Here is a 12,993-nt window from a genome sequence, read left to right as displayed (position 1 = left end):
CTGAAATGATAGTAACATTCATCACTGTTGACCTGACAATTCTAAAAATCAAAAGAAGCATTTAATGAAATAGTCAGGATATTATTTATAGTATTGAATGTATCATTCTATATCAGTCAATATAAGCTTTAAGTGAATATCCTACATTTATAAAGACATTACATGCAACTGTTTTGAAAAGTTATGTTACTAAAACCATGGCATAGGGAGTTTTCACCATATATTGTAAAACAAACAAAGCTTACAAAATAATATATTAGAACATTCAACATAATCATTCTAATTGTATGTTACATATGCAATTTTAAATTATAATTTTAAATTATATTAATTTTAAATTACACACACACAGACACACATACAGAGGAAAAGACAGCAGAGTCTATAATAGTATAACAGTGGCTATCTCTGGGTAGTGTAATTACGGGTAATTGTTTTCTTCATTGGTTTGGTAATTTTCTTTCTTGAACATGTGTTATTTTATAGTTAGAAAAATACATGCTTTTAAAAGGGGGATCTGTTTGGTTCTGCAAGAACTACATTTTAGCATTTGTTTAATATTTATTTAATGAACAGTACTGCATTCTCAAAATTCATCAAGCACTCTAAAGTTTACAAAAAGAAATAAAAAATAAGATGTCTGCTCTTACTACCAACTTTGGTGTACTATGGCGAAAAGCAGCAGCCAGTCTTAAATTTAAGATTCAGCTTGATGTTGAAAGATGGTCTATGATTTTGGAAATGAAAGAGACACGTATGAAACTACAGGACACCCTTTCCTTCGGCACGTTGGCTAACTAGTCTAACCTCCGTTTTCACATCTGTGAAACAGGGACATTGAAGGAAATCAGTGATAAAATGAATGTATTATAAAGTGATATTTCAAATCTAATTTGATGTTTCCTGGGTTAGTTTCTCTCCAAGCAAGTAATCTCTTTTCCCTTGAAAAGTTATTCATTTTTGCATATAATCAGGTCTCTGTTTATAAATGGGAAATATGGCCAGGATGCTAATAGTTATTAGGGTCCTAGGAGAAAGCTTTTCTTTCTGCAGACCTTCCTTGCTACCAATCATCAATCATCCGGTTCCTCATCCATCTCTCCATGTATTCATCCCTCTATCCATTTGTCCATCCATCTGTCACACAAAGCTCTGTACTGAGCACCACGGTATCTGTTTAAACACTCTGCTTCTTTGATACCGTTCCTCTGAGATTCTGTGTATTCATTGAAAAATTGTTGCTTTAGCATGGTTAGCTCTCCAAAGTCCATTGTGAACCACACAGCCGATCTGAATCACAGTGATGAAGTCTGATGTTATAAGCAGGCCAGATTTAAGGCGCTCAGTGAAGAGGTTTCCGTGGCATCCCTTCAAGGGAAGAGGGTGGGAGTCTGCCTGTGTTCTGCCCTAGTCCACACGCCCAGGGAGGGTGTAGCTGAGGTACAAGGCTGGGTGGTCGAAACGGACATTATCAATTATTATTATTATTATTATTATTTGGATCACAACCAAATCAGGTAACAGGGCTGGGTCATGGTTGAGGAGTCATCTCATATGAAATGCCTTGGACGGAGCAGAGGTGTTTAACTGGAAATGGGGAAATGTGGCGGAGAAGAGGATAGCTGGTTTAAAATGCCTGAAGCTCTTTCCTGCAACGGTAGTGGTGGCTTATTTGGGGGGATCGGTAGGACACAGATGAGGTCCCCAAGAGTTCAGCGCCACTAGCATGAAAACCACTGGCACCGACTGCCTAAGCATGTCCCAGTTCCTGCCTGCTAAAGCTCGCCTCACCCCTGTGAGATATTCCCGGGAGCCTGTTTTGCTCTCAGAAGGCCCTGATGTGGACAAAAGGGCGTACTCACCCTAAGTTCTATAGAAGGAATGTAGTTTTCAGTTGCACCTCGGAAAGAACTTACCAGTAAGAACAACAGTGCCATGGGGCAACTTACAAAGCAACTCTTTTCCTATCACCGATAATGGGCAGACACCTGCATGTCACTTGCCTAGGATGTTTGGGCAAGAATCCTTTATTTGGTGGGAAGTTAGACTTGGTAGCATTTAAGCTATCCTGCCTTCAGATTTAAAATGCTTTGACCAGTCTCTGGTCAAAGATCACTTCCACGACATACCTCTAGATATACTTAATTTTTTAAAAATATACGTCTCGGAGTTCCCGTCGTGGCACAGTGGTTAACGAATCCGACTAGGAACCATGAGGTTGCGGGTTCGGTCCCTGGCCTTGCTCAGTGGGTTAACGATCCGGCATTGCCGTGAGCTGTGGTGTAGGTCGCAGACGCAGCTCGGATCCCGTGTTGCTGTGGCTCTGGCGTAGGCTGGTGGCTACAGCTCCGATTCAACCCCTAGCCTGGGAACTTCCATATGCTGCGGGAGCGGCCCAAGAAATAGCAACAACAACAACAACAACAACAACAAAAAGACAAAAGACAAAAATATATATATATATATATATATATATATATATATATATATATATACGTCTCTTACTAAGGTAAAGAGCTCTCCACTTTGCATTTTGCATTTCACTATATTTCTGTGGGATTCGACTCCTTCTGGAGAACTAGCAAATTCCTACTTGTCCTTTTATGTGAGATTCCTTGTGGATGATAAGGAGATGCTATGATAAGGAAATATGACCAGGAAAGTCCTGCTTAAGAATGTGACTTGGGGAATTCCCTGGCAGTGCAGCGGGTTAAGGATTTGGCATTGTCACTGCTGTGGCTTGGGTCTGTGCTGTGGCATGGGTTCCATCCCTGGCCTGAGAACTTCCACATGCTGTATGTAGGCACAGCCAAAAAAAAAAAAAAAAAAAGAAAGAAAGAAAAAGAGAAAGACTGTGACTGGGACAGAAAATAATTCCAAACTTTACAAAAGTTAATCGATTAAAAATTTAATATTGAAAATGGTTTTTGTTCATATTTATTGAATGTATTTAATATTTATTCTCTTTTGTAAATGACCTGCTGTAACATGCTGTTTTGGGGTATAAAACTACAAAAGCACTGTCCTTGAACTGAACCAGTCCCAGTTTAAATCTTCATTCTGCCGGTAACCAGTTTTGTGATTGGAGATAAGGTGTGTGACCTCTGAGCCTCAGATTCTTTATCTATACTACAAAGAGATAACACTGTAATTTCATCCTATAATTCTGAGGATTATAAATAATTATGTTCAAGAGCCTGGCACACAGTGTGTGTTCAAAAAGTTAGCTATTGGGGGACTCTGTGGCTCACGTCGAATCTCTTTTAACCGACTTGTCACTGTTTAATGCTGCTCTATTTGTACATCCTTGTGCTCAAGGTTGACTGTCCATTTGTTAGCACATCTGCATATTCCTCATAATTAATATCTTTTTTAATGACATATGGTTTAGTGACTGGAAATTGAGTCTTGCCTTCTGTTTTCAATTTGTTTATGACTCAACGACTCCATATATGCATCCGAACTTTAATTTTCCATTCTGGAAACTAGAATTTAAAATCCTCGCTCATATGTAGCTATCTCAGAAAATGAGAGGAAAATGTGTGACCCGGGGATGTTGAATATGTGCCAGGCTATTCAGCGATGCCGCCAGGATGCATAGAGATGAAAGGCCATGCTTTCTCTTCTGTTAACAGGGGAACCATTCCGTCTCTGCAGTGAGAGAGTCGGCTGGGCTGGGCTGAAGGCGGATTGCAAGGGAAACCAGTAGGAAGCATCCCTTCTGCTTGGTATGAGTGCGGGCAGAGGTCATGGGCATTCCGGGCACAGGAATTAGGCTGCGGATGTGTGATTGCTCCCCGTGAACTGCTTAACAGGGCTCCATGACTGTGTCTGTTCCTCTGAAAGCCAAGGTCTAGCATGTATTTGGCTATGAATTTCTAACTTCTAAAACTCCTGAAGTACTCACACCTCTCTTATGCTTTGTACACACTCTGTGTTAAATAAAAAGTAGGTGATCTAATCCCCTCTTCTATTTATTCTGTCCCATCCCTACCCCCAGCAAAGAACCCTGTGCAGCATCGTATTCAGTATCTTTTATGACAGGTCGGAAATGAATACAAAATATGTAGGCGTTCCCCTTGTGGCTCAGCGGGTTCAGAACCTGACATAGTGTCCATGAGGATGTGGGTTCAATTGCTGGCCTTGCTCAGTGGGCTAAGGATCTGGTGTTCCTGCAGCGTAGGTCACAGATGTGGCTCAGATCGGGTGTGGCTGTGGCTGTGGTGTAGGCTGCAGCTATAGCTCCAATTTAACCCCTACCCTGGGATTTCCATATGCCACAAGTTTGGCCCTTAAAAAAAAAAAAAAAAGTATACAAAATATATAGACTTCTTTGATATCTTAATGCATTACTTGATTCCAGTATTTTGAAATGCACGCAAATACACCATGAAACCACCCTGCAATGGTAACCAGCTGGTGGGCTGGCCTGAGGGATGAGAGCATGTGAGAAGCACGTCGAGGAGTTCCCGCTGTGGCACAGTGGGTTAAGAATTTGACTGTAGCAACTCAGGTTGCTGTGGAGACAGAGGTTCAATCCCCAGTCCGGCATAGTGGGTTAAAGGATCCAGTGTTGCCACAGCTCTGGTGTCGGTCACAGATGTGGCTGGGATTCAATGCCTGGCCTGGGAATTTCCATATGATTTGGGTGTGGCCATAAAAAAAAAAGAAGAAGAAGCATATTGAATTCATTTTCTCCCCCAAAGTTTCCTCTTCTGGCCATATAATTTTGGTAGTTACTGGCCGCATGAAAAAAAAAAAAAAAGCCTCTGTTTTTGTTTTTTTAGAGCTCCCTCCAAGAGTTCTATAAATCTGTGTGGACCAAAGCTTTGGGGCCTTCTGTTTTTCATTTAGGGACGCGTCCACAAGTGTATAGCGTGTACAGGTTTAGTAAACTCTTACATTCAAAAGAGTATGCTATCTAGACGAGTCTGCTCTGTGATTTAATTTATGGCTTAATGCTCTGTATTCATTTTGCCTTCCAAAAAAGGTGAAATTTGAAATGTTCTTAAAAACGCCCTTCCTTTGAACTGATAGATCGAGGTAGCTGTTTTATCCAGTTGCCGTGTAGAATTAGTATTTACTGGACAGGAGGCGTTGATTCAGGAGGTGGTCTGTGGAGTGCTTGCCCCGTGAGGGTCATTTTAACTTGAGAGAAGCCTTTTGAGCAACATCGCATCTTGGAGACGATATATCAAGCTGATAGATACACGGCTCTTGTGTTAAGAAACCAGGGGGTGGAATTACGGCTGGTTCCCAGTTATTACTTCGTTGCTAAGGGGTCTCGGAGGACTAGGCCGAGGATAAAAGGGGTTAACCAGAGGGGAAAAAGGGTTTCCAGAATTCAGTGTTAGCAAAAGCATGCAGAATGAATAGTCCTATGCCAATAATTTAAGAGGAGCACTCTGTTTGGAAATTTGGGGGGATTTTATATAATCAGAGTGTGACCAATTTAATGGAGCACATTTTTTGTTATCACTCAAAAGACCATCCAAGAGACTTTATTATTATCACAGAGCATCTTTTGGGCATTCCTTCTTTCTAAATAGCACGGTAGTGCAGTTTGTAACACTTGAATGATTTTTTTTTGGTAAATATTTAAAAATAATTTTTTTTCATGCTGATGACTTAGCTGATTCTTCTTTAGAATTTGGGTTGTCAGTGATGGTATAGTCCTTGACAGAAAAAAAAAACCAAACAGTCAAATGAGGGTCAGGCTTTTCTATGTTACACATGGTGTGCAGTTTGCACATTACTTTTTGCCCAGGCTCTTCTTCTATGTGTGCATTTGTTATAAATGAATTCTAGAATGTCTCAAATAAGAACTCCTTGTTGCAAGTATTTGTATCCATAGATAACATATCCATTAAAATGTCTTCACCAACAAATGTCCCTTAAATCAAAGACTTGTAGTTAAGTCACTGGGTATCTTGTCCTGGACAGCGTGTCCCAGGTATGTCACAATTCCGCCACCTGAGAACTACTTCATGCTGTTTCTTCTGTGTTCGAGCATCCAGTTCACCCTCACACTTTGGCACAGAGCAGATGCCTTTGCTTTCCTTTTGCTCTCTGAGAAAGTGGACCCCATCAGAAGAGGTCTTTGCTGTTTTCCCATCACCAGGTCTACAGCCTCTGCACCTGCAGCCTCAGTCTACCATCATCTTTGCCCAGTGGTGGTGGGTGGTGCCTTCTCTCTCTGACAGCCAGTGCATCCCTGCTCTCAGAAACGCAAAGGCATCTTATTCTGGGTCCTGGTAATTCCTGTTAGCTATTATTAGCATTATACTGGACTGATCTGAACATCCCTTAGCATAATGTACGTGCTACTATCATGCAATTTTTTAGGACCATTCTGATGATTATAAGCCCCTAATGACCAAAGATTACTGGAGGCCATTGGCAAAGGGGGAGTAGGAATCCAAATGATGAAAACAACTCTGAGGCAACTTTTGTTTATGCAGGACCTGACATGGTCTGTGGCTTTTATGTCCTCTCCAATTCCGGAGAACGGGCCTGCGAACTCTGTGTCTAGTGAAGCGCCAGTGATGAGGAAGGAAGAATTAGATTCCATCAGTTTCTCACCAGCTTTGGGACACACCCTGATATGAGAAGTTCATTCAGATTACATCTGTTGGAAAAATTAATAACCAGAGTTTTCTTGTCAGTTTTGTTTTTAATTTTTTCATGGAATAAGCTTCACTCATTTCTGTTAGGCCTCCTAGAACTATCCAAAGAGATGTCCCTTGTAGGTTATGTCAAGCAGGTGTGCTGAATTCAGGAAGACTTTGCCAAAGATTCAACTCGACTAGGAAAAATCTAATGCCTCATATTGCAACCTGTTTCCTTGTCAACTCGACTAGGAAAAATCTAATGCCTCATATTGCAACCTGTATGAAACACACAAGGAGAGAAGCTTAGCTTTTATGTTTTCCTAAGTGAGAATTAAGGCTGGACTGTGCCTTAATATTTTTATTGTATAGAAATACAATTTTAATAAACCTTCCTCAAAAAAAGCCAGTTGTGTTAACGGCAGTGGTGTGCTGAAGGAAGCAATGGATAGAGTTCCCTGGTGGCTCACTGGGTTAAGGACATGGCATTGTCACTGCTGTGGCACGGGTTCGATCCTGGCCCCAGAACTTCCGCGTGCTGTGGGCGTGGCCAAAGAAAAAGAAAACGGAGGCAGTGGGTGAGGTCAGTGGAAGAAATAAACGATCTGGACCCCTTCCGTCTTCAGTCGCTTGATGGTCGAGCAAAGAGTTAACTTTAAAAAGCACTTTAATATTTGCTTCACTAAATTCCCTCTATGTTTTCAGTTAGAGAAACAGGAGTACAGGTGCGTTTGTGCTGCACGTTCATTTGTCTCGCTCTTTGGGGGCTTTGGAGACGGAGCTACCCATGTAATTGCGTTGAAATGAACACTAAGGAAGTACAGTAGTTCAGGAAGGAAAATGTTAAATTAAATGGACCATGTTTAACATTGTTGCTGATCCCGAGGAACAGTTTTTCCAGGATATGGAGCATTTCGATTCCATCCAGCATATGTTCTCCACCGTTTTCTCTGCTCTAATTCATCTGTGTTTTTCGACAGCTCCAGATGGTGTGCTGCCTCCGAGGCTTTCATCTGCCACTCCAACCAGTCTTCAGGTTGTCTGGTCTACACCAGCTCGTAACAACGCTCCCGGCTCGCCCAGATACCAGCTCCAGATGCGGCCCGGCCCCTCCACCCATGGGCTTCAAGAGTGAGCGTCCTACTTGTCCACCCTCCTAACTCTCACCCAGGTTCCTCAAAGTAGCCATAGTTCACTCGATCTTAAATTTTTGGAACAATAGGTCCGTTTGCATTTGCCGCAAATAAAGGCCCCCTTTTAAAAGTTCAAACCAACCACAAAAAAAAAGCAACACCCTAGGAGATAATTATTTGCTTTGCAAAAATATCTAGTTTTCATTTCTATAGCATTAAAATAAGAGTCCTTCACCCTTGACTTTTCATCAGCATATTGCCAAAAACAAGCAGGCACCTGAACCCCACAAAAACCGTTGTCTGACTGCAAAATCGTCATGCTTATTCTACAAATTCCATGTGGTGCTACGTCTCAATACTAGGCTAGAAACTACTCCATGTGACTAGAATTTATATCTCATTTAAATGCAATACTACAAACCCTTAGCCAAAACCTACTTATTTTAAAAGGTCAGTCATGCAATGACAGAAAATTGCAAGACTGAAAGGTTATGTGGACTTTCCCAGAAAGTTCTTTTCAATAGGACTTGACTTGTTCTGTTTTTTTTTTTTTCTTTGAATGTTTAAAGCTTCCTAATGTTAATTTTTCTTTCCCACGTAGGTTATTTTCCAATCCTTCTGCATCGTTAAGCTACGAAGCGAGAGATCTCCAGCCGCACACGGAGTATGCGTTTCAGCTGGTGGCCTCCAATGCTTTCGGCAGTGCGCGTAGCGCGTGGGTCCTGTTCACGACCGCAGAGGACAGTAAGTGCCCAGACAGTGCACAGCCACATGTCCCCCACGTTAGGAAGTTTTAACTTCGTCAGCTTTTTCCAAAACAAGAAATAAGCTTCCTCTCTTTTCTTGATGCTGAATAACAAGACTCTGTTCCAGGGCCGGGGTGGTCAGAGCCTCCAGAAAGAAGAAAAAATGGGAGCCTGGAGGGTTGGAGGGTTAGACCTACAGCTGGGAAGACATAATTCACAATAAATCACGCTATGGCCTCGTTCAGTCCTTTGGGAGTCCCTCTAGGTGTCTTGAAAGAGAACGGTTGTCACCTTCTACTCCAGGAACAAATATCACAAGTGTTCTCTGCAGGAAGAACATGAAGTCTGGACCTTACTTCATGAGGATGTTGCCAGGTCTTTATACCTTTTTCTGGAAACAGATTCCATTGTATCTTTTCTTAGACCGGAAAGACAGCCTCTAGAATAGAGACAAATAAGCTGATAACAGTGATTCTGTATGTATTACAAAGAGTAGATGGAGATTGCCTTAGTCAGACAATAAAGAGTTTTTCATGGAAGAAACTATGTATATAATTATATACATATGCTTGCATATGTATATTTTACTAGCTTATATATATATATATAATATATACATGGCTATGATATTTAGTTTTATACAAACTACCTCTTAAAAAAGCATATGGGTGGATATCTAATTTTTTTTAGAAAGAAATTAAATCAAGCTACACTGAGTAAAGAGGACACTGTATCTTTGAACAGTGAAGTTTTTTAGGGTTAATCTTGTCAAGTCTTTTAATCAGAGGCTTCTTAGAGGAGGTTTCTCTGTTGGCCAACTGCCATTCTGGCTCTCTACTCAATGAGGCCCCAAGTGACTTTCAAAAGGCTAGATATTAATCTCAAAAGGCACCACATGTGAAACAATATCAATTGTATATTAAGTAGATTCCTTGATGTTTACAATATCATTACTCATATTATTTTAGTGAGAATAAGACATCCAAGGAGAATAGAATCAGAACTGTCTACCTTCCTTGATGCTTGCTTCATTAAAAAAAAAAAAAAAAAAAAAACCATTATGCACAATAATATATAACACTTCATCCATTCCTCCCAATTCGTAATTACTCCCAGGGAGCAGGTTAGGTACTTTGCAAGGACACATCCAGTCTCTTCGTCTCAAGGGTACCATTTAGTAAATTATCAGCTCAGTGCAATAAACGACACCCAAGGCCCTGAGAGCCCGAGGCACCACTCAGCAAGCCGACCTCCCTTTTAGAGAGAACATTCCGTTCACGCTGGGGACTCTGATAACACGTGTGCCAACTGTATACAGGTTGCTGAACCGGAGCACTCCCATGCAAAATAGATTTCTGAAGAATTGTTTTTTAAAAAACAACTGAAAATAGATATCTCTCTCTCTCTCTCTTTTTTTTTTTTTTTTTGGCCTTGCCCATAGCACGTGGAGGTTCCTGGGCCAGGGATCGAACCTGCACCACTGCCGCGATCTGGGCCACTACAATGACATGCCAGATCCTTAACCCATTGAGCCATAAGAAAACTCCTTGAAAATAGATTTTTAATCTCCTTTTTAGGTATAAGATGAGTGGTGGTACCCTGTAGAGGTTACATAAAGATAATCACGCAGCCCACTGAGTGTCACATGGAAAAGGAGGCAACCAGTCTTTTTTGGGACCCACAGGTTCCAGTCCCACCAAGAGGGGGCAATACCTGCATCTCCTCAATGGCGATCCTAATGGACTAGGGGCAGGATCTCCTGCCCACAGGCAGGACGCTGGCACGTAAACACAGTCTGAAACCCTGTACCAGTGGGCACAGCACCCTTGGTTGAGCAAACTTCGCTCCTGACTCATCGTACCATAGAGCAGGTCTGACCCACTCAGCATGGTTCAAATTTTGGGGCACAGAGATGCTGCCTTCTGTGAGAGTTTTAGGGCCTGGTTCCGAAGTGAATGCTGTGGCCCTTTCAACTGCCTTCATGGAGAATTGGCCGCGTTTGATTCGATAGCAGGGATGCCCTCATGAGACCCGGTGTTATTTTCCCTGAAATCCTTTCTTGGAAACGGAAGACCTCTTCCTTCCTCTGCGTCGCGGGCACACTGGGAAGTCACACACGAGCAAGGGGCCAAAGGCCGGCCCCTCCAGGTGAAGTCGCCAGTGCCTGCGCACCCCTGAGACGTGATGACAGTGTCCTGTATATTTTGGGTATCAGTGGAGATGGATGCCCTCTCTGAAGGGATGAGCAATTGAGTTGGCAGAGATGGAGGGATTGGCATTGGGCACCAGCAGTTTTTCCGTCAAGGCTTCAAAGCCTTGCGTGTAAAACCACTCCCGCTGACAGCTCCACGCCGGAATCCCACTTCCTCCTCAAGCCTCAGCAGCACCTCCCATCCAGCAAAGGGCAGCTGCCCCTGTGGAAGGTCTGGGTATCCCCTTACAAAATGAAACTGAGAAGTCACTTCATGCCCGCATTTAAATGTCGCACCAGCTTCCACCGCAACCAAAGCCACAAGCCTTTCCGGTGCCCAAAAATGTCACCAAAAGCAATATTTTGAGCGTGGTCCTGTGAGAGCGTGATTTCCATCAAGCTGGTGACCGCAGCTGAACCCAGAAGGAGAAACCCAGGCAGGAAACGAACTAGAGCCAGAGAGACAAGTGCTTGGGTGCACAGAGAGGTTCTGTGGATGGAGGAAAAGGCTGTGAAGAATTTTAATGGATTTTTTTTTCCCAAATAATTTGTCATTTACATCAGTGTGCCCCCGATAGCCAGTTCCATGCATTTTTAAAAATCTAGTGTGCTGATGCCAAATAATAATAATGCACATTTCCTATGAATATTTTAAATCCCGTTAAACTTGTGCTAATAAAAAATGTTTGTTCCAGCCAGCTTGGTCAGTGTAGTGTTCGGCTATTTGCAACCAGATAAATACAAACAACACAGGATTTTTTTTTTTTTTAGCATGCTTCTGGTAACTCAAGCACCTGGCCTGTCTGAATTTAGGCTGTGTTGGACTTGGGAGTGTGGGATAATAATGTGAAGACCCGTAGCTGAAATTCTTGATGTCTTTCAGCCAGAAATAACCATGACTCCTGATTTTATTATTGTTCCTGCTCATACGTATTTACAGCTGTTTTCCACACAATATGTGCATGAAGAAATGGGAATTGGAGAGTCCCCTGGTGGCTGAGTGGATAAGGATCCAGCATTGTCACTGCTATGGCACGGGTTAGATCCGTGCCCTGGGAATTTCCGTGGGCACAGCCAAAAAAAAAAAAAAAGAAAAAAGAAAAGATGGATTAGCAATGAGATCCTGCTGTATAGCACTGGGACTATATCTAGTCATTAATGATGGAGCATGATAATGTGAGAAAAAAGAATGTATATATGTATGTGTGACTGGGTCACCTTGCTGTACTGCAGAAAAATTGACGGAACACTGTAAACCAGCTATAATGGAAAAAAGTAAAAATCATTAAAAAGCAAAAAGCTATCTTAGAAAAGAAATGGTAGTTGGCTGGAAAGGAAGATTTCTCCAACTTCAGCTTAAATGTGCACATACTCTTGCCTACTAAAATCCTCTCGTTATGTGAAAATATGAGACAACCCACTTTTCTTTAAAAATGTGGATTTCCGGAGTTCCCATTGTGGCTCAGTGGAAATGAATCTGGCCAGCATCCATGAGGGCACAGGTTCGATCCCTGGCCTTGCTCAAGTGGGTTAAGGATCTGGTGTTGCTGTGAGCTATGGTGTAGGTTGCACACATGGCTCGGATCCCGTGCTGCTCTCGCTCTGGTGTAGGCCAGTGGCTACAGCTTTGATTGGACCCCTAGCCTGGGAACCTCCATATACCTGTCACAGGTACTGTCACAGGGCAGTTCATCTGTGCCTTTCAGCATATTTAAATTCTAAAACTAATATTGCATGAGACATTTATTTTTGTCTTTTTTAGGGACACATATGGAAGTTCCCAGGTTAGGGGTCAAATCAGAGCTGTAGCTGCCATGCTACACCACACCCCTGGGGACGGATCCGAGCCGTGTCTGTGACCTACACCACAGCTCATGGCAGTGCAGGATCCTTAACCCACTGAGCAAGGCCAGGGATCGAACCCACATCCTCATGGATCTTAGTCCAGTTTGTTACCACTGAGCCACAGTGGGAACTTCCGGGACAGATCTTTCTTCTAGGGTGTTTTGGAGTTTGCTGTCAACCTGAATCTTAGGAGAGAAGAACAGAAATATTGTTAAAACCAGAGCGGCACATACTTATATCAGTTGATTTAATTTAATGAAAAAAAAAGTGAACTCTAAGATTTTGCTTTTCTGTTTCAAGTAGATGTCCTAATTGCTTTTGATGTTAACTTCTGAATGCTGACATGTTTATCCTTTCAGACAGTGGCGTGGGTCTCTATTTTATCCACAACGGAAGATCCGTGGAGTAAATTATTTACTCTGCTGATTTGAGAGCCAAGTAGCTCTGAGTGAATGTCACTGCATACTCTG

At 42.3% G+C, this 12,993-nt stretch overlaps 1 protein-coding gene across 1 annotated transcript in view; it reads left to right on the top strand.

The window, feature by feature from the left end:
* Window positions 1-12,993, top strand: part of USH2A (usherin) — an 811,661-nt gene that overhangs the window by 492,973 nt on the left and 305,695 nt on the right. Inside the window, exons 38-39 of the mRNA XM_047754984.1 lie at window positions 7,589-7,739; window positions 8,343-8,485. Of these exons, the coding sequence (XP_047610940.1) occupies window positions 7,589-7,739; window positions 8,343-8,485 (294 nt within the window). The remainder of the gene's footprint in view (window positions 1-7,588; window positions 7,740-8,342; window positions 8,486-12,993) is intronic.

Source organism: Phacochoerus africanus, chromosome 12 (assembly GCF_016906955.1).
Source record: "Phacochoerus africanus isolate WHEZ1 chromosome 12, ROS_Pafr_v1, whole genome shotgun sequence".
Lineage (NCBI taxonomy): Eukaryota > Metazoa > Chordata > Mammalia > Artiodactyla > Suidae > Phacochoerus > Phacochoerus africanus.
The sequence above is the reverse complement of the archived record's forward strand: the minus strand, read 5'-3'. Positions and strand labels throughout refer to the sequence as shown.